Source organism: Heterocephalus glaber, unplaced genomic scaffold (genome assembly GCF_053883595.1).
Source record: "Heterocephalus glaber isolate CG9 unplaced genomic scaffold, H.glaber_assembly_v1.0 deba00001447, whole genome shotgun sequence".
In the NCBI taxonomy this organism is placed as follows: domain Eukaryota; kingdom Metazoa; phylum Chordata; class Mammalia; order Rodentia; family Bathyergidae; genus Heterocephalus; species Heterocephalus glaber.
This window is the reverse complement of record NW_028258299.1, coordinates 6,042,202-6,069,408: the sequence shown is the minus strand read 5'-3', so window position 1 is coordinate 6,069,408 and position 27,207 is coordinate 6,042,202. Positions and strand designations below refer to the sequence as shown.

The 27,207-nt window shown below is 47.0% G+C and overlaps 2 protein-coding genes across 15 annotated transcripts; one reads left to right on the top strand and one right to left on the bottom strand.

The window, feature by feature from the left end:
- On the bottom strand, window positions 1-15,966 carry Nmnat1 (nicotinamide nucleotide adenylyltransferase 1). Of its 2 annotated transcripts, none has more exons than XM_004863631.4 (5): window positions 15,864-15,966; window positions 4,321-4,491; window positions 2,413-2,596; window positions 1,414-1,556; window positions 1-926 (listed from the first exon to the last, which is right to left on the bottom strand). In XM_004863631.4, exons 2-5 carry the CDS (start codon window positions 4,433-4,435, stop codon window positions 526-528), a joined length of 843 nt encoding a protein of 280 aa, XP_004863688.1. In that variant the 5' UTR covers window positions 4,436-4,491; window positions 15,864-15,966; the 3' UTR covers window positions 1-525. The 2 variants fall into 2 exon arrangements, with proteins under 2 accessions (XP_004863688.1, XP_004863689.1); XM_004863632.4 differs by having other exon boundaries at window positions 2,440-2,596.
- Window positions 15,922-27,207, top strand: Lzic (leucine zipper and CTNNBIP1 domain containing). 13 transcript variants are annotated; one of them, XM_087214626.1, is made up of 8 exons: window positions 15,922-16,028; window positions 16,640-16,726; window positions 20,062-20,216; window positions 22,563-22,698; window positions 22,981-23,079; window positions 25,229-25,324; window positions 25,519-25,560; window positions 26,213-26,403. In XM_087214626.1, exons 1-8 carry the CDS (start codon window positions 15,924-15,926, stop codon window positions 26,258-26,260), a joined length of 768 nt encoding a protein of 255 aa, XP_087070752.1. In that variant the 5' UTR covers window positions 15,922-15,923; the 3' UTR covers window positions 26,261-26,403. The 13 variants fall into 13 exon arrangements, with proteins under 13 accessions (XP_087070752.1, XP_087070751.1, XP_021099069.2 ...); XM_087214625.1 differs by having other exon boundaries at window positions 25,479-25,560; XM_021243411.2 differs by lacking the exon at window positions 26,213-26,403 and adding an exon at window positions 26,873-27,207 and having other exon boundaries at window positions 15,973-16,028; window positions 20,090-20,216.

The window sequence follows — 27,207 nt, the reverse complement described above, 5'->3', positions numbered from 1 at the left end:
TAAAGGGATTTCTACATTCTTTAATTTGAGGGTGGGGCTGAGACTGAGTCTCACTACAGGCCCAGGCTGGCCTCAAACTCCCAAGGATCCTCCTTCCTCAGCCTCCCAAATTCTGGGATTATAGGCACTACCAGCACGCCTGGCAACATTCTTTAAAAGACCTTCCTAAGGGGAAAGGAAAAGAGGGAAAGGAAAAACTATGAGAAAAGAAAAAAAAATGGAAATGAAATCTATGTAAATAGGGAAGGGCGGAGGGGGTGAAGGGTGCACAGGTAATGGGGAAAAAAAAATAAGAACCAAGATATATCATGTACAGGTACAAGCACCCCATGATAAATGTAAACGAACTGTATACCTAAAATGTACCAATAGAAGAACTAAAAAAAAAAAAACCCTCCTAAAAAACTGTTCATCTTAGCAACTCTGGTAAAAAGAAAAAAAAAAACCCAAATGTGACTTTCATTTTCTGCTGACTTTTATCAAACTTTCACAGGTCTGGCAGTGGGCATGAGGGCCCCGAGGGTTCTAGGACTCGGCCTCCCCGGTGTTTCGCTGCAGGGGCGCCAGGGTCACCCCCAGGTTCCTATCCTCGCTCTCGGTGCTGTAGAGGTCGTGCTTCTGGATGTAGTCCTGCACCAGGTCCGGCACCAGGTAGCGGATGCTCTGGCCACGGCGCAGTGCCCTTCGGATCTTGGTAGAGGAGATGTCGTTGGAGATCCACTCGGTCACCAGGTGGATGTTGCCCTGATGCTGCCACAGCACGTCCGATTCGTAGATGAACTTCTGAGCATTGCTGCCGGCCCGGGTGACACAGATGAGCCCGTAGTCCGCCACGATGTGCGTGACATCCTCGCTCTTCCAGAGGCTGGGCACCCCAAAGGACTCCAGCATGTCCGCCCCGCACAGCAGCTTCACCTTGGGCACACCTGGGCCAAAGAGAACAGAGCTCAGCCCCTGCTTCTCCAGCACTGAACGCCCAGGTGGACAGGGCGTGGTGGCACACACCTTTCATCCCAATGCTCAGGAGGCTGAGGCAGGAGGACTGCCACCTGGTCAAGGTCAGCCTGAGCTACACAGTAAGTTCAAGGGCACCCTGAACTGCATAATGAGACCCTGACTCAAAATACAAAAAAGTAAATAAATAAAACAGCAGTGTGGGTGTGTTTTTCAGGAAAGAGGGTTCCGCTTTTATCAGATTCAGGTTCCCAAAAAAACGATCCAGGACACCTCAAAAGTTAAAGACCACTGCAGGAGAGGTCGGCTCAAGGTGCCTTTGACGCTCCCTGCCCGCTTTCATAAAACCAACAAGGGCCATCTGTGTATAAAACATGAACTTAGAAAATACCAAAGGGAGCTGCTCAGTTCTAGAACCCAAGCAAGTCTCCTCTGAGAGTCTGGACAGAAAATACGAACCTTTTGGGTTTGGCTCCGGGGGTTTCTTTTGAGTGGAATTTTGTCTTTGTTCAGTCCACTTCCGCTTCCGGCCAGGCTTTTCCTGCACAGGGGAGTTCTGCTGCTGATTATAGTGGCCAGCCTCCAGCTTCTCTTGATGGTGTCTAGGAAACAACAAAACAAGTCAAGTGTGGTGGTGCATGCCTGAGACCCCATCATTCTAGGAGGCTGAGGCAGGAGGATCACCAAATTGAGCCTAACCTGGGCAACTCAAGGACTTTGTGAGAACCTGCGTCAGAATTTTAAAAATAAAAAAGGGCTGGGGATGTAGCTCAGTGTGAAGGCCCCGGATCCAATCCCAATACCACAAAAAATAAAAAATAGGCAAACCAGACAATACATCTTCCTCTTCCTCACAATGCTGAGATGTTGTCTGTCTGGAGATTCCTAAGTCTCTAACCCAATGACAAAGTGGGGCAACATCAAGGCATTTCACCCCATAAGCTCGACGCCCAAGCAGTCAGCATGGCCCACATGAGGTAAACCCCAGCACATGACTGGTGGCTGTAAGTGCTCTAGAGTCTGTGTGTGTCTCAGTAATGAGTGAATACTAACTATCCCTTATGTGTGTGCCATGCTTAATACTTTACATGGACTCTCTGAATTTTTTTTTTTGAGGTACTGGGATTGAACTGAGGGCCTCACACTGAGCCATATTTCCAGCTCTTTTAAATTTATTTTTATTTACTTGTTTGTTTTTGAAACAAGCTCTGGCTATGTAGTCCAGACTGGCCTTGAACTCTCCTGCCTCAGCCTCCTGAGTGCTGGGATTACAGGCATGCACCACCATGCCTGGCTTTACTTTTTCTTATTTGAGACAGGGTCTTAATTTGTCCAGGCTGGCCTGGAACTTGCCACCCTCCTGCCCAAACTGGGTGCACAGAGGTCCAGTGCCCCCTAGGGGCTGTCAGGGACGCAGTGCGCAAAGCCAGCAGGCTGCCCATCCCCCTCCTGCGCTACCTCAGCACCTTCACAGTCTCCACCCACTCCTTCTGCAGGCTCTCCCACGTGTCCACCTCCACCCAGCAGGAGGTCTTGGTGGCCAGCTCCGCCATGATGACCCGGTGGTGTGCTGGGATGAGTCCCTTCTTCTTATACGCGTCGCCCACGGGTGAAATGATGCCTTTGATCACTCTGTATTTTCCTGCAAAGAGACTTAGGTTTGCCATAAGGTCTAACACAGTAGGTTTCACCGCTGGGTGTGGTGGCGCACACCTGTGACCCCAGCACTCAGCACCTGAGGCAGGAGGATCCCCATGAGTTTGAGGCTAGCCTGGGCTACATAGTGAGTTCAAGCCCAGCCTGGACTATGCAGTGAGATCCTGTCTCAAAAAATCCAAAAGAAACAAAAACAAATGACCCTATACCGAGGAAATATTATGATCAATACTGTTGTATAATCACAGACAGATTCTTCCTTTTTTTTAGCTTTTTGAATTCTTTTTTTTTTTTTTTGGTACCGGGGATTGAACTCGGGTCCTTGCACTTGCGCAGCAGGCAGCGAAACCACTGAGCTAAATCCCCGGCCCCTTTTTTAGCTTTTTGAGACAAGGTAGGTCAGAGTGCCCTTGAATTCACTGTGATCCTCCTGCCTCAGCTTCTTGAGTGCTGGAATTACAGGTATATGCCACCATGTCTGGCTTATATTTTAATTTTTATTAGTATATGTTTGCAGTACAAAATGATTACATCATAGGGCAAGAGATCCAGCTCAGTCAGTGCAAGGCCGTGGGTTCAATCTCCAGCACTTGGAAAAAAAACAACAACATATTCTAGGATATTATCTTATTGCCAGAAGTGGTGGCACATGCCTGTAATCCCAGCACTCAGGAGGCTGAGGCAGGAGGATTGCCACAAATTCAAGGCCAGCCTGGGCTACATAGTGAGTTCAAGGCCAGAATGACCTGCATAGTAAGACCCTATTCCCCACCCCCACCCCGCAAAAAATTGTAAAACAAAAAAACTAAAACAAACAAACAAAAAAGATTACATTCATCATGGAGAGCTGATACACCCACAGTATACATCATATATATATATATATATACATATTTTTTTGGATCAAACTCGGGTCCTTGTGGTTGCGCAGCAGGCGGCGAAACCACTGAGCTAAATCCTCGGCCCGACATCATAATTTTTTAATTTCTGGATCCCCTCCCTCCTGCAGAAGATCCATCTCCCTGCATGCTAGTAACTGTGCAGAAAGACTACTCTGACCGGGGTGGGTGCCAGGCTGGTGGGGAGGGAGGAGCTGGAAACCAGTGCTGTAACAGAGGCCCGAGGAGGGGGCCCCCCCAGCTCCAAGGCTTGCTTCATCCACACTTCCAGGCTACTCTCCCCCTCTGGCCTCCTGAGCCAAGATGACCAAGAAAAGAAAATAGTGTTCATTTACCTGCACGGACAGAAACCTGGTCTCTAAGTGATCCAGGTAGACGTGTTAGCCCGTAAAAGCAATGAAGGCAAGGCTCATGGTTTCCTTGTTTCATAGGGGAAAAGAAATCTTGAGTGTTTTTTGTTTTTGTATTTTTGAGACAGGGTCTTGCTATGTAGCCCAGGCTGGCCTCAAACTCCTGGTGAACCTCTTGCCTCAGCTTCCCAAGTGCTGAGATTACAGGCGCGCATTAGCATGCCTGGCAAAGTTCTGAAAATTGGAAAAGCACTACTGTTCCTTCTGTGAGGCTTTAAAGATCCAAATCTGTATTTTTGATTGCGTAGACCCACAGCTGGATGCCCTGATCAGCCCTGGACATGACCGCCCTCCTTTTGGGCTAAGTCAGCAGGCACACATGTCTGTGCCCAGGTAACTAAACGTCCACACCCACACTGCAGCGGCCCACCAGCCTCAGCCGCTCCCAGCAGCCGCCTTACCTGTTCCGTCCATGTAGTCCTTGGCCAGCTCGAACAGCCTGAGGTGCATGTTGGTGATGGGGTTAAAGGAGCCACATGCCAGGAGAACCACTTCTGTCTTCTCCACTTTGTCCATGGTGAGAACAGGAAGTCGCTGATCTAAAAGCACAACTCTGATGCCTCCCCCATCATCTATATAGGACACAGAATGCAAATTTCATTACAGATTGTTTGAGACCCTCTCTATTCTCATTGCAACTAGATGGATACAAATATCTGGTGACAAATGCCTCCTCATCAATGTGAATGATCACCTACTTCTCTATTCTTTGTGACTTGCTTTGCCCAAAAGAATGTGACAGAAGTAGCCAGGTTTGGTGGTGCACACCTGTAATCCCAGCACTTAGGAGGCTGAGAGGATCACAGGGAGTTCAAGGCCAGTACCCATGTGACCTCTGATAGGTCTCCCACTACCTCAGCAGCTATTATGTATAGTAACTGCCCTCTTCCTATGGTGCCTTGCCCCCTCCCCTGTGTGATATCACGCCAAGATGGTTGCTCCCACCAAAGAATAAACTCTTCTTCCCAGCATGCCCCTGTTCCCGCCTAGAGAGTAACCTAACACTCCTCACCTCCTACCACCTAGTGGACTCACCGCCTCCTCCATTCCCTAGTCACTACTTCACTCAACCCCACCTCTGCCCCTACAAACCCCACCCCAGTCTCTATAAGAGACTCTCCCTGCCCCAGCCATATTGCTTTTGTCTTTCCTTTGTTCAGAGACAGCGCTGCAGATCTATTCCCCTAATAAAGGCGTGTTGTGGCCTGGTCTGGTCTTGGTCTTTGGCCTTTTACCTGACAACCTCCTCTTTAGAAAACTCCACTGTCTTGAGAACTAACCACCTCAAGAACCCCACTGACCTAATTTCCTTCCATCAAGCCCCATTTCTTTTTTTTTTTTTTTTTTTTGAGATTGGGTCTTGCTATGTCGGGCTGGCCTTGACCTCCTGGTGATGCTCCTGCCTCAGCCTCCCAAGGGCTGGGATCACAGGTGTGCACCACCACACCAGCTTTAGGCCCTACCTCTTGGATGTCCCACCAGCTCAATACAGGAACACTGGAGACCAAGCTTCCAGCCCCTGAAGCCACACTTAAACCACAGCAGGGCTTCGTATCCTTCTGATCTCTGCACTGATGCTCCTGTCACAGAAAGCAGCCCACACCAGCCTGCAGAGGACACAGGAGGTGGGGGACTGGCTGCAGCCCATGGACAGCCATGCACTTACTGTGTGACTGCAGCTGGCACGCCCATTAACCCAGCACTCACGAGGCTGAGGCAGGAGGATCATCCTTTTACATAGTGAGTTCAAGGCCAACCAGAACTATGGAGAAAGACCCTGTCTCAAAAAACCAAACCAAACCAAAAAGTATTTAGGGCCTAGGGGTGTAGCTCTCATACAGCATTTGCTTAGCAAATGCAAGGCCACCCATCAGCAGCATCCCTACTGCCATAAATTAATTAACTTAATAAAAATTTGAGGGGGCTTGGGGATATAGCTTGTGGAGTGCTTGCCTAACATGCATGAAATCCTTGATCTGATCCTTAATGCTGCAAAAAAAAAATTTTTTAATACAATTTTTGTCAGGAGCAATTCTACATAATTTTAGGGAAAAATAATTTCACAATTAAATTATAACTAGGCCTAGTTTTCCTGACTACAGGCCAGCTATGGCATGTCAAGACATAACTCCATTTTTGCTTCCAGTCACAGCTAAGACCTGAAAGGTCCAGGATTATATCAGCTGAAGACATCCTGGTTCCTTGAAAACCAGTAGTAAGGAAAGGTTTCACCTGGGGAGGGACAAATTCCTAATCAATGTAAGTTCCTCCTTGACCTAGGGTCTTCATCTGCATAAGTTCCCCATTGTCCTAGGATTATTGCCACCCTCCAGTTATCTGTTACTCCCCATCTACCAAATAAGTGTGGCAAGCTCAGGGTGCCTTGTCTCTGCCGCCCAGAACAGCACTGATCAGGCCCAAAGCTCAGCTTCTTCTTAAGTCTCCTTTCCTGTCTTTATTCATTAATTTGCTTTGTGCTGTTGTGGCTCACAGGAGGCCAGGCCTCAATGCAGGGGTTCTGGTAACATCCCCTTTCCCTGCTCCCTACAAACTTTTACTAAAATGATTCCTGGATACAGATTTTTAAATCACAGGATGAAAAAGGCCCAGAATGAAAACAACTATCCACATCCTCTCCATGCACCTGGACAAAGGTGACTGCTCTTAATTTTTTCTAATAGATTCTGTATTTTGAACTTGTAGTGCTATTTCTTTTTCTTTCTGTTTTGTTTTTGTTTTTGTTTTTGTTTTTGTTTTTTTGGTACCAGGGATTGAACTCATTTCCTTGTGGTTGCAAGGCAGGTGGAGGAACCACTGAGCTAAATCCCTGGCCTTTGTTTCTGTTTTTGAGACAGGGTCTCACTATGTAGTTCAGGCTGGCCTTGAACTCATTATGTAGGCCAGGGTGGCCTCAAACTTGCATGACCTTTCTGTCTCAGCCTCCTGAGTGCTGGGGTTACAGGCGTGCACCATCATGCCCAGCTCCCAGCTATTTCTTAAATGATCTGAACGAAACACTGGCTAGTGACATTCTGCTCAGTTGAGCAAGGGTCCATGCTTATGGCCCTCGCTCCCTCTCCCGTACCCCCTGGATCAGTCAGGTTCTGTGGAGGAACAGCAGCAGCAGAGCACACAGCATCGGGAGTTTACCAGCCCAGCTCAGGAGGGTGCAGTCTGAAAGTCCCACTGGGGTTGAGTTCCTGAGGACAGCCAGGGAGACCTGAGCTTCCCTCAGCCCAACAAGGCAGAAGCCTCAGAATGAGAGAAGCAGGGAGGCCTAGGTCCCAAAAGCCCTCTAGGGAGCCCCCATGAACTGAGGGGAGTAGGCCAGAGCGGAAATAAAAGGAGTCAAGATGTGCTAGGTACATGGACCTAGAGATCACTGTAATCATTATGTACTGGAAACCTGTATTAAGAAAAATAAAAATTAAATTAAAAAAGCCAAATTCAGTGGTGCATGCTTGTAATCCCAGCACTCAGGAGGCTAAGCAAGAGGACTGCTGTGAGTTCAAGGCCAGCCTTAACTATGTAGTGAGACACTGCTTAAAACAAAACAACCAAAAAAAAGAGAAACAAACAAAACCTCCCCACAAAAATCAAACAAACTGCCAGGAATTTAGTTCAGTGGTGCTGCTGCCTGCCTGGCAAGCGCAAGGTCCTAAGTTTGATCCCCAGTACCAAAAAACCAAAACCAAACCAAACCATTAATCCTTTTATTTTGTGCGTGTGTGTGTGTGTGTGTGTGGAACCAGAGATCGAACTCAGAACCTTGTGCTTGCCAGGCAGGTGTGGTGCCACTGAGGTACATGCCCAGCCCCAACACTATTGATCTTAACTATCATAGTTCTACTGTTGGACATTTTTTCTAGTTAATCTACTTTTGGTAAGTTAGCTTTAAAAAAAAAAATTTTATTATGAAAAAGATTTCAAAAAAGAATGGCTTGAAAATGAATTGGAATTGAAGTTCAGCAGACCCTCAAGTTACGATGGGCCTGACATGCAAACAACTTGGATTACAACTGAATTTTAGCTTTAACTTACAATCAAAGTCTTGAGTTATAACCTGCTTCCAGATGGTGTCAGATACAGATGTAACCCTTAGAGTCTGGAAGGAACATGTCAACATCCTTTCCTGTGTGGGGTTAGAGGGCCGGGCACCACACCTGCCTCACAAGCACAAGGTCCCGAGTTCAATCCCCGGTACCAAAAAAAAAAAAAAAAAAAAGAAAGAAATCACATTTAAAATTCAAATGAAGAAAAGTTTTTAAAACTCTGTTAACTCTTGTAGTTGTTGTACAATTTAAATATGAAATCTAAAGTCAATCCCAGCACTGGGGAGGCTGAGGCAGGAGGATCACCTTGAGTTCAAGGCCAGCCTGGGCTACACAGGGAGACCCTGTCTCAACTCCACTCCCTCAAAGAAGAGTATGTTTCTGAGATGACTGAACCCAGCAAAACGATGCCCATCTCTGCCCTTCCAGGTCTCACAGTGCTGCTTACTTGGCTGGAGCCGGTGCCCTTGGCCTTCGGCCCTGAAGGCGCTGCTGTCTGTATTTGGTGTAGGGTCCTTCAGTGAAGGCGTCTTCATGGTGGTGTTAACAGTCTTGGCAACAGACTGTGTACGTCTTTCAATACTGACTTTCTGAAGGTTCAACTTAATCTGGAGGTTGGCTATAAGCCACACACCACTAATCTGTATTTAGTTTCTACGGACACCAAAACTAGAGATGTGTGGAAATGGAATTCCTAATTAGACACATGTCATAGTGAAAAACATTTCCCTGAGAAAATTAAAAACATTCTACTAGCTGGGCTGGTGGTGCACACCTGTGATACCAGTGCTCAGGAGGCTGAGGCAGGAGGATTGCCACAAGTTCAAGGCCAGCTAAGGCTACCCAGTGAGTTCAAGGCCAGCCTGAACTACATAGTGAGACCCTGTCTCAAAAACAACACAAAACAAAAACAACACACATGGGCTGGGGATGTAGCTCAGTGGCGCCATGCCTGCCTGGCAAGGGCAAGGTTCTGAGTTTGAGTCCCAGTACCAAAACAAACAAACAAACACTCAGACACACACACAAGAACAAGCACACACCCCCTATGAGAGGTTGCATGGGTAGCTCAGTGGCAAAGAATGTACTTAGCATGCCTAAGGCCCTGGGTTCTGTTCCCAGTACTACTGCCTACCATAACTCACTAAATTCTACATGAGCTTTTTCTTTCTCTTTTGTTTTTTTACCCCCTTTGGCAAATACTAGGAATTGAACCAAAGGCCTTCACAGTGAGCTACAGCCCTAGCCATTTTTTATTATTTTTTGAGAGTCTCCTTAGTTGTTAAATTGCCTAAGCTGGGCTGGAACTCTCCATCCTCCTGCCTCAGCCTCCCAGAATGCTGGGATTACAGGCCACCATACCCAGCTGAGACTTTTCTTATTGTAGATGAATTTCACTGTGCTTGAATTTTATTTTCACTTTTTTTTTTTTTTGGTGGTGGTGGTGGTGGTGCTGGGGATCGAACTCAGGGCCCATGCATGCTAGGTACACACTCTATTACTGAGCTACACTTCCAGCCCTGGAATTTAAAAACGTTAAGATATTAATCAACTGTGGGGCTGCTGAGTTTGGTATACTAAGCACCAACCTTCCATCTCTTGCTAAATTGGCAACTTAAACCCTGGGGTGGAAACTTTTGTTTGTTTGCAGTGCTGAGGACCAAACCCAGGGCCTCACACCTGCTAGGCAGGTGCTTGACCACTGAGCCACACCTCAGCACCTGAGAACATTTTTAATAGGTGTGCTAATTAGGAGCCAGGCATGGTGGTGCACACGTGTGATCCTAGCACTCTGGGAGGCTGAACCAGGAGGATCCCAAGTCCCCGGCCAGCCCAGGCAATTTAATGACTTAGCAAGACCCTATCTCGAAATTAAAAAATTTTAAAATGGGTTGGGAATGTAGTGCAGTGCAAAGGTCCTGGGTTCAACCCCTATTCCATAAGTAAATAAATAATTTTTAAAATAAGCTTTCTGATTAAAAGACAAAGCATTCCTCATGGTGCTTTTTCTCTCCCCAAACACGGGAAAAAACCACCCCGGAACTTTATTACCTGTCTGTGCTGCTGTCTGTGGGCAGCCTGGTGTCCACAGGTGAGCAACCCTCCTATGTCCCCAAGCGCTGCCCCCCCACCCTCACCGCCCACTGAGCTTGCCACCCCGCAGGGGCCCTGGCTCTGTACAGCAGTGGCTGAGAGCAAAGGGAATGAAAAGCAGAGAGAAAAGGAGGCTGGGGCAGGGTCTGAAGAGCCCTCCCTGTCCATGGACCCCACACTACCTAAGCGGACCCCACTCTGTCCCAAAGCACTGTTCTCAGGCCTGGGGCTGCTCTGGCTATGCGGAGTGACGGGACCCAGGCCAGGCACTAAGCCAGCGGTCTGAAGCTGGCCTTTGGATCCTGCCTGTCATCTGCCTGTCACCGGTCGGCAAGCAGGACACCATCCATTCTCCCGGTATTTCTATGGAAATGCTCAGCAGAAGCCAGGCGTGGTGGTGCACACCTGTAATCCTAGCACTCAGGAGGCTGAGGCAGGAGGATCATCATGAATTCAAGGCCAGCCTGACCTACATAGCAAGACCCTGTCTCAAAAAATAAAACAAGGGCCGGGGATTTTGCTCAGTGGTTTCACAGCCTGCTGTGCAAGTGCAAGGTCCTGAGTTCGATCCCCGGTACCAAAAAATAAAAATAAAAACAAAAAACAAAAAAAATGAATGGTCCTTGACAATGGATAAAAAGGAATAGGTCAACTGAAGCCCCATGGTCACCATAACAAGCACATTCCCCACAGAAGGGTCTCCTACTGATGCTTCCAGAGCACGTGGTGACTTCCGAGGCCCCTTTTCAGTCAGTGGAATCGGCTCCATGACCGCTGAGGCCATCAGCGCTGCCGAGGTCAAACATAAACCTCAGTAACCAACAAGGTGCTGTTTAAAGAACACAGTGATTCAGACCACATATTTGAACAAGGTCAATTTATTACTTCTTTAAAAATGCATGAAATGTTGGAGTAAAAATAACCTCCGATCTCCCAATTACGGATCCTAACAAGCTTTTGTGTTATAAGAGCCCATTATGTGGAGAGAAAACAGCCAGGGGCCGCATTTCCGGGTGCCCTGACTCTGGTAGCTCACTTGAGGTATCTTTAGGAACTGCAGACAGCTCCATTTCCTGATTAAAGAACAGTATATATAGCAAGAGGGCCAGATGCAGTATAAACATCTCCCAACATGTTATGATGCACACAGCACCTTTTCCTGTTTGGGTTTGTTTTTGAGACACAGTCTTGGTATGAACTCTTTATGCCTCAAACTTGGGAAGATCCTCCTGCCTCGGCCTTCCGAGTCCTGAAATTACAGGCATGGGCCACCAAGCCTGTCTAGGCACAGTAGTTTGGGGCAGGTGGTAATGCTGGCCCTTCATCTCCTTCTCTGCTCAGGTGGTACTGGCTGGAGGAAGAGCTGAGTACACAAACGCTCTCTGTTCTACACCACTGACATGTCCTGCATACCTTCCACTCCCCAGCTACAGTGCTAAACGTTAGCGATTAGAACCTCAGTGATACACCCCAACCAGGAAACTCTCCTGATGAACAGAAACAACTTAAAAACAACACCGTGGTTATATTCTCTGGACCCCACTGAGCAAATATTAAAATCTCAGATAAGTGCCAGGTGTAGAGGCTGAGGCAGGAGGATTGCAGTTAAGTTCTAGGGCAGCCTGGGCTACATAGTGAATTCAAAGCCAGGCTGAAATACTTAGTGAAGCCCTGTCTCCAAAAAACAAATTTTTTTTTTTAATTAAAAAAAAAAATCTCAGGGGCCAGGGATTTAGCTCAGTGGTTCCGCTGAGTTCGATCCCCAGTACCAAAAAAAAAAAAAAAAAGAGAGAGAGAATGGAAAAAAAACCCCTCAGATAAATGTCATCTTGTTTCAAGACAGTATTTCTATCAGAAGGTCCCTTTCTTTCCTAAACTCTCCATCTTGCGTCTCCAAACCCTGAGAGCTCAGCTGATAACAAACCCTGATAGGCCAAGGACCTGGAATCCCCCTCGATACCTCTTCTGGATTTTCCCCCCACACTGCGTCAGGAAATCCTCTTGGTTCTGCCTTCCAATATATCCACAGTACACTTATGAGGTGTGATCAAAAACTCCACAGAATGTCTAAATGTAAAAAATTTACTCCAGTAAGACACATTGTCATGAATCTCCCTCAAAATTTTTCCTCACTTCAAACACACTTATCCCATTGTGCTACTTTCTGAAGTGGTTCCGGAAGTGCCCTTTCATGAGGGTCTCTAGCTGTGGCTGCCCTGATGTCCTGAATGCACTCAAAATGTTTACCCTCAGTGGTCATTTTGACTCTGGGGAGAAGCCAGATGTCCCAGGTGTCAGGTCTGGTGACAAATGTGGGTGAGGACACACCATCATGTTTTTAGGATCTGCCTTTCTGTGGACGGCACTCGGCATCAGCATTCACTGTATTTCTGATCACACAATGCAAAGACACTCACAAAACAGGAAGAATAGCACTGCCCTTAACTGAGAAGAAAACGATGTCCATGGGATAGGTTTGGGAGAGATCAATTTATAGAAGAAGGAAACACGAGTGAGCCAGGTGTGGTAGCACATACCGCTAACCCTAGCACTCAGAGAAGCTGGGACAAGGATCACAAATTTAAGCCAAATCTAGGCAATTTAGCAACTTATCCAGACTCTATCTCCAAATAAACATTTTTTCAGGTATGGTTGTGCACGTCTCTAATCCCAGCACCAGTGAGGCTGAGGCAGGAGGATCGCTACAAGTTTGAGGTCAGCCTGGGCTACACAGTGAGTTGAAGGACAGCCTGAATTGCATAGTGAGGCCCTGTATCAAAAAAATAAAAAGAATAAAATTTTTTGAAAGGACTGAGAATGCACCCAGTGCAAAAGCCTTGGCTTCAATCTCCAGTACTGAAAATAAAACCAACAAATATGCGTACGAAAGGGAGCCCAGGGTAGGAGGTGTGGCAAGAGGACATAAGGACAAAGGCTACTATTTTCTAAGAACTGAATTCGAGGTACTGATAAGGCTGCTTCCCACTGCTAAAACAAAACAGCTCTATAAAGAAAAGTGGTTTATTTAGTGCATAAATTTGGAGGCTGACAAGGAAGCTCCACCAGTTTCGGCCTCAGTAAGGGCTGTTGGCAGCTGGTATGTGGCCAGGGGTAGGCGGAGAGAGGGGAATCACAGGGTGAGATAGGTGGGGAGCACCCAGTTTTGCGTTTTACGCTGACACCTCTTTGAAAACCAACTGGGTCTAGGAAGAACTAAGCTAAGCCCTTCTGGGCTGGTGCCCAGGGACCCAGGCCCCAGTTCTTAGGGGTCCCAGCCCCACCTAACTTCACCACTCTGAGCACCAAACCTCCAGGACACGCACCCTTGGGGGACAAATCATGCACAAGTCTGGGAGATCCTGCAGGTGGGCACATAGGTACCCAAAGTTGTTTATTTAATGTGATTTGTTAAGAATACAAAAGGATTAAGTCAGGTGTGGTGGCGCATGGCTGTAATCCCTGAACTCTGGAGGCTGAGGCAGGAGGATTGCTGGGAGTTGAGATGCCAGCCTGGGCTACATAGTGAAACTTTGTCAAAAAACCCAAAACAAAACAAAAAAAGAATGTTGCTAGGTTAAGGGGAAAGAGCCATAAGAGAAAGACCCATTAGGAAGCCACAGAAGCTCCAAGAAAGTGAATAACTAACGGAAGAAAGTTCTCAGGGAGACTATAGAGAAAAGACTTTAGATATGAATTAAAACAACAGTTTAAAAATAATGGGAAAAGGGCTGGGATTTAGCTCAGTGGTGCCATGCCTGCCTCATAAGCACAAGGTCCTGAGCTCGATCCCAGTACCAAAAATAAATAAATAAATAAAATTAAAATAATGGAGAGAAGCCAGGCATGGTAGTGCACACGTGTAGCCCCAGGATCCTGAGAGGCTGAGGCAGGAGGACAGCAAGGTTTAACCCTACCTGGCAAGTTAGGGAGATCTTATCTCAAAAATCAAAATGAATGAATGAATGAATAAATGATTTTAAAGGGGCAGGGGGTGTAGCTCAGTGCAAAGGCCCTGGGTTCAATTCCCAGTACACCTCCTCAAAAAAAGGTGATATGTGTGAAAATATATGTCCATACAAAGAGCAGTGTGACTTGATAGATAATAACCAAAAACTGAAAACAACTGAGATGTTAAGAGAATGAGCAAACACAGTGTATCCATGCAACAGGATAGGACTGAAGTAGCAAGGAAGAAAGTACTCCAGCACTACAAGGACAGACCTCACTTTTTTTTTTCTCCCAGTATTGGGAAAACCCAGGGCCACTCTACCACTGAGCTACATCCTCAGCACTTTGTATTTCTTAATTTGAGACCGAGTCTCACTTACTTGTCCAGGCTGGCCTCGAACTTGCCACCCTCCTGCCTCAGCCTCCCAAGCAGGTGGGATCACAAGTGTGCACTACCTCACCAGGGCCTGGCTTCACTCATGCTTTGAGGCCGTGCTGATTGATACTGCTGCAGTTAGCAGCGTCCTCGTGATGCCCATGGGAGTGCCTGGTCTGGAGTCGGCCTCAAACATGTCTCTTTATTTCCACTCCCACTGACTTAGGCCAAGGCTCTCCTGGCTTTGTCACAGGCCTTCCTGTCTCTTTGGCCACTTCCAGTCCATCTTGTTTCATCACCGTTCTCAGCACCGTCCCTCTCCACATGAACAGCAGCTGCCATTTAGCAGCATGCCAGGCAATGTTTAAGCACTTTGTCAAGTGCCATCCTCAAAATTACTCATCAGGGGCCATGGGCAGACATTTAAAAGGGGTCCAAGGGGCTGGGGATTTAGTTCAGTGGCCCTGCACCTGCCTTGCAAGTGCAAAGTCCTGAGTTCGATTCCCAGTACCACCAAAAAAAAGGGGGTCCAGCAGGGCAGCACAGGTCAGTGATAGGACACTTGCCCAGGGTACAAGGCCCTGGATTTGATCCCCACCACCACACACACAGGTGAAAAAAGGAAATATATTTTCCAGTTTTGTTATTTTTCACTGTGAATTGCATTTTACTTAAAATGTTGACATTGCCACATATATTCAGACATCGAAAGTTAAAGACCATCACATTAATGTAACAGGCATTGCCTTTTAATCCACAAACTAGGCTAAAAAGGTGGATTAGAAAAGGTTTCATATTCAAATTCTAGTTCTAAAAAACCATCGTTGGCAATAAACAATTCCACGATCAAATAGAACTGCCAGGAGCAATCATCCTGCAGAGTTCCACGGTCATCAAAGTTGGAAGTCAGTTCTGGTGCAAAAGTCAACGACACGCACCTCTGACACAATCTTGCTACAAATCCTAGTGTCCTGGGGATTCCTGCTCTTCAGGAAGATGGGCTGGGAACACAAGAAAACAGTGTCCACCCCGTTTCTGAGTAACTTTCTTTGCGGGGAAGAGACAGGGTCTCCTATGTAAGTCAAGCTGACCTCGAGCTAGCGGCGATCCTCTTGCCTCAGCCTCCCGAATGCTGGGATTACAGGTGTGCACCACCACGCTCTGCTCTGGGTAACTTTTAAAGTGCTGCCTCAGCAGAGGATGTGAGTGTCAAACTGCTTTCAGGAAAGCGATCTCGTCTTTCACAGACCTTAGCCCACCCGCCAAGCCCACGGGTGCCCATCCCGGGGCGCTTCTCGAAAGACTTCTGGTACTAAGGTCACAGGCAAATTCACCCAGATGTCTGGTCCCAGAGAGAAATGAACATGATGACCGCCCTGAGGGCCGCAGCATGGACCTCCCCCAGCATCTAGAGGAAGAGTTAGGGATCCCCAGTGACTCTGCTAGGACCCGGGGGTCCGAGCGGGGAACTTACCACGGCCTCACAAGCCACTCGGCCCCAGTCCTCTCGGAGAGAAAGGGGATCCGGAAGCCAATGAGGGGGACACCGCGGCCGCCCGCTCATTGGCGCCAGGAGCCGGAAGTGAGTGTGTCAGGCGGAAGTGCTCCTCCCGCGAGGTCCGGCGGCACGGGCACTCAGGTAGGCGGGGCCCCTGGTTGGAAAGTCTGGGACCCGCGGGAGGGCTGGAGGCGGATGGGAGCCTGAGGGTCTGAGGAGATTGTCCCGGCTCTGATCAGGGAGGCGTTTGGGGGCGGCGAGTTTGTGAGCAACTCTGGTGGCGGTCGGGGCCTGGTCAGGCCCGGCCGCCGCGGGCCCCGAGTCCAGGCGCTTCAGTTCTCCCGCGGACACCGGCTTTGCGGCCGCTGCTGGAGCTGCTTCCTAACCCGGCCCGATGGTCCGGGGCCGGACGCTTTTCCAGGCGGGAAGAGGTGTGCTCTGGGCTGTACAGTGCCCTGAAGGTGTGTCTGGGTGTCTCCCTAGGAAACCCAGAAAGGCTGCCCCAGGCACCGTCCCCAGATTAAACAAAACCCACACCCGCGATTTATAGGAATTCAGGGTGTGTTTCGGCTGCAGACCGCGCGAGTGGAAGCTATCCGGATTGCTGTGGGCCAAGTGCATGTACAGCGAATAAAACAATTCGTTAAGAACTTCCCTTTCTTTAGCCAACTCCGCCCCCCCCGGGGGGGGGGGCGTGTTGAGCTTCCAGCCTCAGGTAATTAACCCTGATGGACCATTTCTCTTTCCTCAAGTGGACGGTCCCCAGAACTTCGGGAATAGGAGGTTTGTGCAGTTTGAGAGCGGTCCACAGGGCGCAGAAGTTCCGAGCTCTAGCACAGGTGAGCCTGAAGGAGCGCCTTTCCCCGGGGGGAGGCGCTAGCTGCGCGCACCGCCTTCGTTCAGCACTGGGTGGTGCTGGGGAGCCAGGTCTGCCTGGGATCGCTTTGTACCACCAGGTAAAGGCCTTTCAACTGCCTCTGTCTTCCCTCAAATACCTTAGCCTTTAAATCTCATGAAGGGTAGGTGTGTAGCTTAGTGGTAAGAGTGCATCACTACCATGCGCGAGACCCTGGATTCAGCACCGCAAAAATAAATGAAATATTGAGCCATTATATACTTGCTCCAGTTATCAAGTGTCTGTTATGTATTAGGTGGAGGGAAGACCAAGAAGAACCAGCCTTATTTTCTGCTCTCCGAATTTACTCAGGAGTTAGTGTGTTATAATGAAATTACATATATGTCATCCACGGCAAAATTAAGAGCGCATGAGAATAAGATGTGGAATACAGGCTGGGGATTTAGCTCAGTGGCACCACGCCTTCCTCCCAAGCACAAGGTCCTGAGTTTGATTCCCAGTACAAAAAAAAAAAAAAGATGTGGAATACAGAAGAAGCAGGCAATTCTTTCATTTCCTAATTATCCAGTACATTTTACCTCCCCAGGTTTGTGCTACAAAGAAAAGGTAAAGTTGGGCTGGGGATTTAGCTCAGTGGTTCCGCTGCCTGCCTTGCAAGCACAAGGACCCAAGTTCGATCCCTGGTACCAAAAAAAAAAAAAGAAAAGGTAAAGTGGGTGGGAACTCAAAGAAGGCCTTATGAAGAAAACGTTTGAACTACACCTTGAAGAATGAATTGAGCTTAAAAAAAGGAAGAAAAAAAATGAACTGAGCTTGAGAGAAAAAGATGGAGGCTCCAAAGAGAAGGATGTAGGGGCTGGAGGTGTATCTTGGTGGTAGTGTTTAGGGTAGCTCCCTCTAAAAGTAGCTCACAAAGAAGTTACCAGGTTCAGGGTTGCTGGCCTCTCCTGCAGTTAGATTCCAGGTTCTTCTGACTTCAACAAAGAATTGAATGAAATGAGCAAAAAAGCAGTGGCAAAGTTTTTTCAAGAAGCAAAGGTGAAGAGTGGAGGAAAAATTGGTGCTGCAGAATGAGATTGGGCTGAGTGAAGAAAGAAAGGATAAGAGCAAAGATAGACGTATACGTTGCATCTGGGAAACAGCACGGCGATCATGGACAGTTAGGAAAGCGGCCCTTGTTTTATACTGTCCAAATCTCAAGGGAACCCACGAGAATGTCTACAGACAGGTCCTGAGAGGCGGTGCTGGAATCCCACACCTCCGGCTGATGGCAGGTCTAAGCCGTCCTACTGAAAACCTGCTGGAGATTCCCGGGAGAAGTCCAAGTGCAGTTCTGCACATGTGGAGGGGATCTTGTAATTAACAAGTCACATAAGGGCTGGGGATGTAGCTCAGTGGTTCCAGCGCCTGCCTCACAAGTGCAAGGTTCTGAGTTTGATCCCGGGTACCAAAAAAAACCAAAAACAAGTCATACCTACTTCCCCAGCCAGTTTTGCCACACCCTAATCTCCGGTCTCGGTAGAACATGTACTTAGCACGCCTAAGCCCCTCTTTTCAATCCCCAGCACCAAAAGAAAAAATGTATCACATGTTTGAACACCTAGGTTAGACTAGGAAAAGATTTTTTCAATATATTGAGGGCTGGGGGTATATCTCTTTGGTGTGTTTGTTTGTTTTTTGGTACTGGGGATTGAACTCAGGACCTTAAGCTTTCGAGGCAGGTGCAGTGCCACTGAGCTAAATCCTTGGCCCCAAAGGGGTATATCTCAGTGTATTGTGTGCCTAGCATGCATGAGGCATCACAAAAATAGAAAAAAAACCTAGAAACTTAAATTGCAAGATACAGATGTTTTTCCAAAATTTTCCCAGTGTTGGTGATCAAATCGAGAACCTTGGACACCCTAGGCCTGGACTCTATTACTGAACAACATCCCTAACCCTCACACTAGCCCAATACCAGCAGGAGGAATTTTTAGCCAGGCATGGTAGCACACCTGTAATCCCAGCACTTGGAAGGCTGAGGCAGGAGGATCACCATGAGTGAGGCCAGCTTGAACAGCATTGTGAGACCCTCTCACAAAAAACAAAACAAACAAAAAATATATATATGATCATGTAAAAGAAACAGAAGGAGGACCAGCAAAGGGGTTACCTGCACACCCTGCTTCTCAAAGGTGTTTTATGGGACAAAGCCACGAGGTGAGGCAGGGTTCAAGGTGGGACATAACTTTGATCAACCAATAAGATTACAAGTATGGTCGCTTAGGTCATATTGATTAAATGGGGATCCAATGAGGGAACCAAGTCACATAGCACGTGTACAAGGTTTTTCAGTAAGGATGGGTCAGGGATCTTTCCTGCAAGGGAGAGTTGAGACCTTGGCCCCCACCCAGGTGATTGATGCCTCTTTATAATATCAATCACTGCTATTCATCCCCTGGGGAAGCACCAGGGTATAGTAGTTTCTCTTCTTTTATAATGTTGCCCTTCAGTGAATGTGTCCTGACTGTCCTCTTGTCGAATCCTCCTCACTGGCCAGCCCTGTCTAACTGCCTACAAGATATCTAATTAACTAGGGCCAAGGATTTAGCTCAGTGGTGCTGCCACCTGCCTCACAACTGCAAAAAAACCAAAGATATCTAATTAACTTACCTATCTACAGTAGGAGGATCCCTGTGAGTTTGAAGCCAGCCTGGGCTACCTGCACTACATAATGAGACCCTATTTCTTTTCTTTCTTTTTTTTTTGGTACTGGGGATCAAACTCGGGACCTTGTGCTTTCGAGGCAGGCGGCGGAACCACTGAGGTAAATCCCTGGCTCTCCACCAAATTAATTTTAGGTAAGATAGGACCAATAGCGAAGACATCTAATATAGCGAAGACATCTAATGAAGTTGTCTGGTTAGTCAGGAAGACTGCTGGGGCTGGGAATTTGGCTCAGTGCACAGGACTTTCCCAGCAGGCACAAGACCCAGGGTTCTGTCCCCAGGACCACAAAATAAAAGTGAAGATGGGCATTTTTGTGGGGTGTTATTACTGTATGAGTTTAAACTTGAATGCCTCAGCTGAGACTTTTATTTATTTGTATAATAATCTTTTCCATACCTAGAACTAAGAAAGAATGTTGCCTTTAAATTTTTTTTTTTTTGGTACCGGGGATCGAACTCGGGACCTTACGCTTTTGAGGCAGGTGCCAGAACCACTGAGCTAAATCCCCAGCCCTCGTCTTTAAATTTAAATTAGATTTAACTTAAAAAAAATAAATTCGATTTAACTGTAATTAATTTTAAATCACACTGATATCTTGAATCTCTTCAGAGCACCAAATATAATATACTGTGTGCAGGTTCATTGTTCTACATAGAGATTAAAATGGCTTCCAGAGGAAAGACAGAGACAAGCAAATTGAAGCAGAATTTAGAAGAACAGCTGGATAGGCTCATGCAGCAGTTACAAGACCTGGAGGAATGCAGGTAATAGTACAACTGTGCACTGTTCTGCCGCTCAGGGACTTCTTTGTGCAGTTAGATGCAGGCTCCCCGGATGCAGCCCTGTGTGCAATTTGAGTTTCCCCTGTAGTATTTTTCACGGTGCTTTGTCTTTTGGAGATGTAAACTCAGTGCAGGCTTTAGAGCCCAAAAGTCTGGGCTGTGGAAGTCTTTTAAGTATTTCCTAAGTGTGTGTGAACTTGGGCAAAGCACTTCATCTCCATGAAGTGGAAATAATCCTGCCTCTGCTCTCCAGTGTGAAAACCGGGTCCACCTGGTATGAACTGCTGGGGTCTGGCTGCAGCCCCACTGCTCAGAGGACCGGCCCTGGGTTGCTGGTGGAGCTCAATGGTAGAGTGGGTACTTAGCACACTTGAGGCCTGGGCTTAAATGCCCAGCTCCAGAAATACAAAAAGAAGCAGAGTGCTCATTGCAGCTTCTCAGAGCGGTGTAAGGTTGTGCTAAATATGACAACTCAAGGGGCAGCACAAGTGCTTGGCTAGAGTAGGTGCTCAGTAAGTGGGGTCTCCGTAAGTGGGAGCTATTGTTCCTTGGAATAAATATTTAATAATAAAAATATTAACTTACTCAGATGACAAAGGGTGCATTTGCAGAGTGTACAAAATGCTTCCTGGGCCATGGATTTAGCTTAGTGGGTCCGCTGACTGCCTCGAAATCGCAAGGACCGGAGTTCGATCCCTGGTACCAAAAAAAAAAATGCTTCCTATCCTCAGGAATGATAAAGATAACAGCTGTTTATCAAATACCTGTTGATATGTATGCCAAACACATTCCTCATCTCATTTAATATTCCCAGTAACACTATTTGATGGGTACTGTAGCTACCCAGAGCTGTACAGATAAACCGGTGTTTGGCTGTGTTCACCACCTGGCCCAAGGACATACCCCTAGACTTTGGGAGGTTCCTGTAGCCAGGTGTGGCAGCCATGCCTGTGATCCCAGCACTCTGGGCAGGTGAGGCTGGAGGATAGAAAGTTCTGAACCTAGCCCGGGCAATTTAGCAGTTTAGTGAGACCCTGTCTCAAAAAAATAAATAAAAGGGCCAGGAGCTGGGGGCCATGGTTCACTTGACTGAGTGCCATCACTGGGGAGTGGCTGTCGCTGAGGAGTGGTCGGCTCTGAGACTGTCCTGCAGCAGACATAGCAAAGGACATAGGGCAGCAGCTCAGGCGCCAGCTCCTTGGCAGACAACAGAAAGATGCGGCAGCTCAGCCTCCATTCCAGGGCTCTTTTGGTGGTGTTTTTTTTGTTTGTTTGTTTTTTTGATGCAGGATCTTGCTATGTATCTCTGACTGGCCTTAAACTCACTCTATAGCCCAGGCTAGAACTCACAGCAATCCTTCTGCCTCAGCCTCCTGAGTGCTTCGATTACAGGCCTGCGCCACCATGCCTGGCCTCATGGTGTTTTTTTCTTTTTACCTTACTCTTGGCCACTCCAAGTCCTTGTTAGAAATAAGTCAGCCATGCATCCAACATGACTTTGGTATGCTCTTTCCTTCTAATCTGCACAGGGTTAACAGCAGGCCTCAGGGCCTGCTGAGGTTCTTGTGAAAAACCCAACAACTACATAGTACTATGTGGAAGCCATGTTTTTAAACTGGGCCTGGTGGCTCACACCTGTAATCCCAGCACTCGGGAGGCTGAGGCAGGAGGGCTGCCTTGAGTTTGGGGCCAGTCAAAGCTGCACATAATGCGGGCTAGGGATTTAGCTCAGTGGTTCCGCCGCCTGCCTCGCAAGCACAAGAACCCAAGTTCAATCCCTGGTACCAAAAAAAAAAAAAAAAAGAAAAAAGCTGCACATAATGCGTTCAAGGCCAGCCCGAACTATATAGCAAGACCCTGTCTCAAAAATATATATATATAAATAAAATAAAAATAAAAGAGCTGGGGCCAGGCATGGTGGTGCACACATATAATCCCAGCACTGGGCAGACTGAGGCAAGAGGACTGCCATGAGTTCAAGGCCAGCCTGGGCTACACAGGGAGATGCAGCCTCAAAAAGCAAAAAAAACCCAAACAAACCTGGGAATATAGCATTCATTCAGGCCAAGGGCCCTGGGTCGTTGAAGAAAAAAAAAAAGGAATTTATTGTATGTTTGTTAAATATGACTGATTTTGGTAAAAGAAAAATGTTTTACTATCAAACTAAACACATTGCGAGAAAATGACCATGACCATGCTCTGACTCTGGATCCATCCATCCTTAGCATTGTGCTGTTTCCCTTCAGCCTTTCTCTGGCAAGCACTAAGATTGCTTTTTCCCTTTGGAACTCTATATTTTTCTGTATTTTGGTGCTCGCTGTACCTCAGAGAGGAACTTGATACAGATGAATATGAAGAGACCAAAAAGGAAACTCTGGAGCAGCTGAGTGAATTTAATGATTCACTGAAGAAAATTATGTCTGGAAATATGACGTTGGTGGATGAACTAAGTGGAATGCAACTGGTAAGCAGCATTTTCTGTTTCCTTTTTTCCTTCTGAGATATGTGTATTTCCAGTAGAAAATGGTCCCCTCTTGGGTGCGATTCTAGATGAATGTCCACTCACTGCACCCCAGGGTAGTTCCTTATGTGTGTGGCTCCAGAGACAGGCACAGAAATAGTAAATGAAAACTGATTTTGTAACAGTCTGGATGGACAAAGACCCATTCATGAAGATCGGCCAGGCACTGATTGCAAATCTGACTCACTGGTGTGTTTTGCTTGGCTTTTGCCTTCCTGCTTCTAGGCTATTCAGGCAGCCATCAGCCAGTCCTTCAGAACCCCAGAGGTCATCAGATTGTTTGCAAAGAAGCAACCCGGTCAGCTTCGTACAAGGTTAGCAGAGGTAAAGTTTCTTTCATTGATCCAGTCACTGTGGTTTTCTTCCTAGCCTGAGAATTTGCTCATTGTTTAGCCTACAGGTTAAAAATTCGCGAGTTGATTTTAGATCCACAGCCTACAATTTTTTGACAAAATCTTGAATCTTGTTCCACATACAGGGATATTTGACCTTTAGCAAGTCATTTATTCTTTTTTTTTCTTTCGGTACCAGGGATCGAACTCGGGACCTTGAGCTTGCTTGTGAGGCAGGCACAGCACCACTGAGCTAAATCCTCAGCCCAGTTATTTATTCTTTGTACCTCACTTTCCCTCCCTGTATATAAAAAGATGACAATAATACTTCTGTCTCTTGTGGTCATCATGAGGATTAAATGAAGTAATGTATGTAAAAGCACTGAGAAGCCAAGTGTGGTTGTATGTATATTTCCAGCTAATTGAGAGGCTGGAGCAAGAAGAGCACTTGAACCCAGAAGTGTGAAGCTATCCTGGGCAACATTGGAGACTGTATCTCAGAAAAACAAAATTGTAAAAATAGGGCTGGGCATGTAGCTCAGTAGTAGAAAATTTGCATAGCATGTGCAAGTCCTTGGGTTCAATCCCCAGCACTATATCTTTTTTTTTTTCAGTACCAGGGATTGAACTCAGGACCTTGGGCTTGCCAGGCAGACACAGAGCCACTGAGCTAAATCCCTGGTCCCCCAGCACTATAAAAATTAATTGATTAATTAAAGCACTTAGCACAGTTCCTGCCTGGCAAGCACAAGGTCCTCAGTTCAATCCCTGGTACAAAAAAGAAAGAAAGAAAAAAATAAAGCACTTAGAGACCCCGGTGTGATGGGATACACTTATAATCTCAGCACTCGGGAGGCTGAGGCAGGAGGATCGCTGTGAGTTTGGGGCCAGCCTGGACTGCATGGTAAGACCCTGTCTCAAATAAGTAAATAATAAACAGACATCTAATTGCACTTAAAATAGTACCAATGTATGCTACATGTATTAGTGTTTCTGATGGGAAGAAAAATATTAAGTTTCACTTACCTCATTCAAGCCTATAGACCAGTGATGACAAGCCTTTTAGAGCTTTCAGCAATACAAACAGCTGGCTGCCGTACACGTGCCATAGGTTCCTCACCTCTGCTGTAGACCATACTTCAGTTGAAAAAACTTAGTCATCAGAGGATAGCTCTTCTCCAAAGGAAGGTATTGTTGACCTACCAACATTCCATAGAGTTTATAACTAAGACGGTGATTGCGATTAGCATTAAAATTTATTCAAACTACATAATGGAGGGCTGGGGATTTAGCTCAGTGGTTCAGTGCCTGCCTCGCAAGCACAAGGTCCCAAGTTCGATCCCTGGTACAAAAAAAAAACAAACTACATAACGGCATTTCTGTCATGTTTGCCTTGGAGTATTTCCAAAATTCTTTCTTGGTCTTCACACTGAGCTACCTCCCCAATCCTATTTTTCATTGTGAGACAAGTCTCACTGAGTCTCTCAGGCTAGGCTCCAACATGTGCTCTTCCTCCCTCAGCCTTCCAGGGTGCCGAGACTACAGGTGTGTGCCACCATACCTAGCATTTCTAGAATTCTTTTTCTTTTTTTTTTTTTTGTGCCAGGGATTAAACTTGCATCCTTGTGCTTTTGCAGCAGGCGCCAAAACCATTGAGCTAAATCCCCGGCCCTAGAATTCTTTTTCTTGAGACAGGGTCTCACTATGTAGCCCAGGCTGGCCTTGAACTTGAGGTGATCCTCCTGCCTCAGCCTCCCCAGTGCTGGGATGCTAGGCATGCACCATCACACCAACTTATAATTCTTTATAATACTTTTTTTTTAGTACATGTTTGTAGTATGTAATGGTTACATTCATCATGGGGAGTTGGTACAGGGACATAACACATCTGAATTCTTTTTTTGGGGGGCGGGTACCGGGGATTGAACTCGGGTCCTTGGCTTTCGAGGCAGGCAGCGGAACAACTGAGCTAAATCCCTGGCCCCTACATCTGAATTCTTTTTTCATCCCCTTCCCCCTCCTCCCCTTAATTCTTTATAATATAAATCACCTCGACAGTTCTCTTTAAGAAGGGAAGCTGGAAGCTGGGTTCCCATGCACTGAAAGTTTTCTCTTCCCATGTGCCTGCGCCATGCCTCCAGATGGACAGAGACCTGATGGTGGGCAAGCTGGAGCGAGACCTGTACACCCAGCAGAAAGTGGAGATCCTCACAGCGCTCCGGAAGCTCGGAGAGAAGGTACTGAATTTAAGTGATGGCTTTGGGCATGTGGAGGAGTGGGATGTGTTTGTGGCAGACTTCCTGACCTGTGCTCGGGTTTGCGCCCCCTGAGATGTTCTTTACTGTGGCCCCTGAGCCCCATGGGACCTGGGCTCTGTCTCATTTTGCTTAGCTGACTGCTGATGACGAGGCCTTCCTGTCCGCAAACGCAGGTGCTGTCCTCAGCCAGTTTGAGAAAGTCTCCTCGGACCTCGGTGAGTGCCCTCCTGTTTCTTTTCCCTTCTTCTTTTTTATCTCCCCATGTTAGCAGTGCACAGTGATCACACTCACCATGGGGGCTGGTGTGTGTGTAACACAGCTCAGTTCTTTCACTTTCCTTCCCTCCTCCTTCTGTCCATTCTTGGTCCCATTTGCAAAAGTTCTGGCTTTCTGTTTCCTACTGTCAGTCATTTATGTTGCTCCTTAGTGTATTTATACTCTGGGTTTCTCATCTAAGAGAAACCATGTAGAATTTAAGCTTGTGTGTCTGATTCATGACAGCTAAGTCTTGGAAGCTGCCTACATGTCCATCAGCAGATGAAAGGATGAAGAAAAGGTAGTTTTTTTCTTGGTACCAGGGATCGAACTCAGGTCCTTGCACTTGCACAGCAGGCGGTGAAACCACTGAGGTAAATCCCCGGCCCAAGGAAAGGTGGTTTTAAAATGTGTTTGTTTGGTTTTGATGCCACTGATGATTAAAATCAAGGGCCTTGTGGTGCCAAGCAGAGCTCTACTGCTGAGTTTCACCCTCACCATCCCCGCTCTTGCCTTTGAAAGTGGGAAGCAGGTTACTGCTCCACATGGACAGAGAGCGTGTGAGTCATGTGACGACCTTTTCTTGAGGTTTTTTTTTTTTCTTGGTACCAGGGATCGACATCAGGACCTTGTGGTTTCAAGGCAGCACTGCATCACTGAGCTACATCCCTGGCCCAACATTCTCTTGAATTACAGTAACACCATAATTGATTATTATTTATTATTTTTTATTTTCTTTTTAAATTCTTTGTATTGGTTTTATTTCCCAATACTGTTAAATAGAATTAAATTATACAGCCTAATTTTTTGTTTTCAATAATAATTGCCTTTGTTTGTTTGTACCGGGGATCAAACTCAGGACCTTGCACTTGCCAGGCAGGTGCAGGGCCCCTGAGCTGCATTCCCGGCAGTATTTATCTTTGTTTTGAAATGAGGTGTGGCTGTGTGTCCCAGGCCAGCACAAACTCCTGGGCTGCAGTGAGCCAGAGCTTACTTCCTGGGTGGCCGGATTGTGGGCATGTGCAGCTTTGCTGCCTCAGGTTTTCAGATCCGTGTCCATCAGGCATAACTGGGAAGGTGAACTGGAAGTTTGTTGTGTTCCATGTCTAGAGCTGGAGTTAGAGTTTATAACCAAGAAGCCTGTCTTTGTGGCTGGCTCGGGAAGTACAGGGGTGACTATGCTGACAATGGTGGCCAATCCTGTGCTCCCCTCTCTATGTGGGATTGCGCATGTGTTGGAAATAAACTTGTTATTATGTGTCTCTCTCTTAGGCTCTGGAGACAAAGTCCTGGCTCTGGCAAGTTGTGAGGTTGAAAAAGCAAAAAAATGACAGTTTGGCAGCTGGTGACATCAATTACCTTCTTACTGTAAATGGTGGTTTTCTTCTGAGGATTTTGAGTCATTGCAAAGAAACAGAGTCTCGACATGTATTTACATCCTAAGAATGGGTGACAGGACGCACAGCTTGCGTGGCGCTGGTTGGCGTCCTGCTGTGTGGGCCGAGCTGAGCATCCTGGCCGCGGTGGGATAGAGGGACACGCTGGATTTCACTCCTTACTATCTGTCTGTGTGCCAGAGAAACCATAAAACGACTTCTTTGTTTTTA

What these genes read in the sequence shown, in the direction of transcription:
- Lzic (XM_087214625.1), top strand. Translation starts at nt 15,924, where the DNA reads ATGAGGGGGACACCGCGGCCGCCCGCTCATTGGCGCCAGGAGCCGGAA. An exon ending in TCCGGAAGCTCGGAGAGAAG is followed by an intron (nt 25,325 to 25,478) that starts GTACTGAATTTA and finishes CATTTTGCTTAG; the next exon opens with CTGACTGCTGATGACGAGGC. An exon ending in GAAAGTCTCCTCGGACCTCG is followed by an intron (nt 25,561 to 26,212) that starts GTGAGTGCCCTC and finishes TCTTGGTACCAG; the next exon opens with GGATCGACATCAGGACCTTG.
- Nmnat1 (XM_004863631.4), bottom strand. Translation starts at nt 4,435, where the DNA reads ATGGACAAAGTGGAGAAGACAGAAGTGGTTCTCCTGGCATGTGGCTCC. An exon ending in GGACTACATGGACGGAACAG is followed by an intron (nt 2,597 to 4,320) that starts GTAAGGCGGCTG and finishes GTCTCTTTGCAG; the next exon opens with GAAAATACAGAGTGATCAAA. An exon ending in CCCGGAGCCAAACCCAAAAG is followed by an intron (nt 927 to 1,413) that starts GTTCGTATTTTC and finishes TCTTTGGCCCAG; the next exon opens with GTGTGCCCAAGGTGAAGCTG.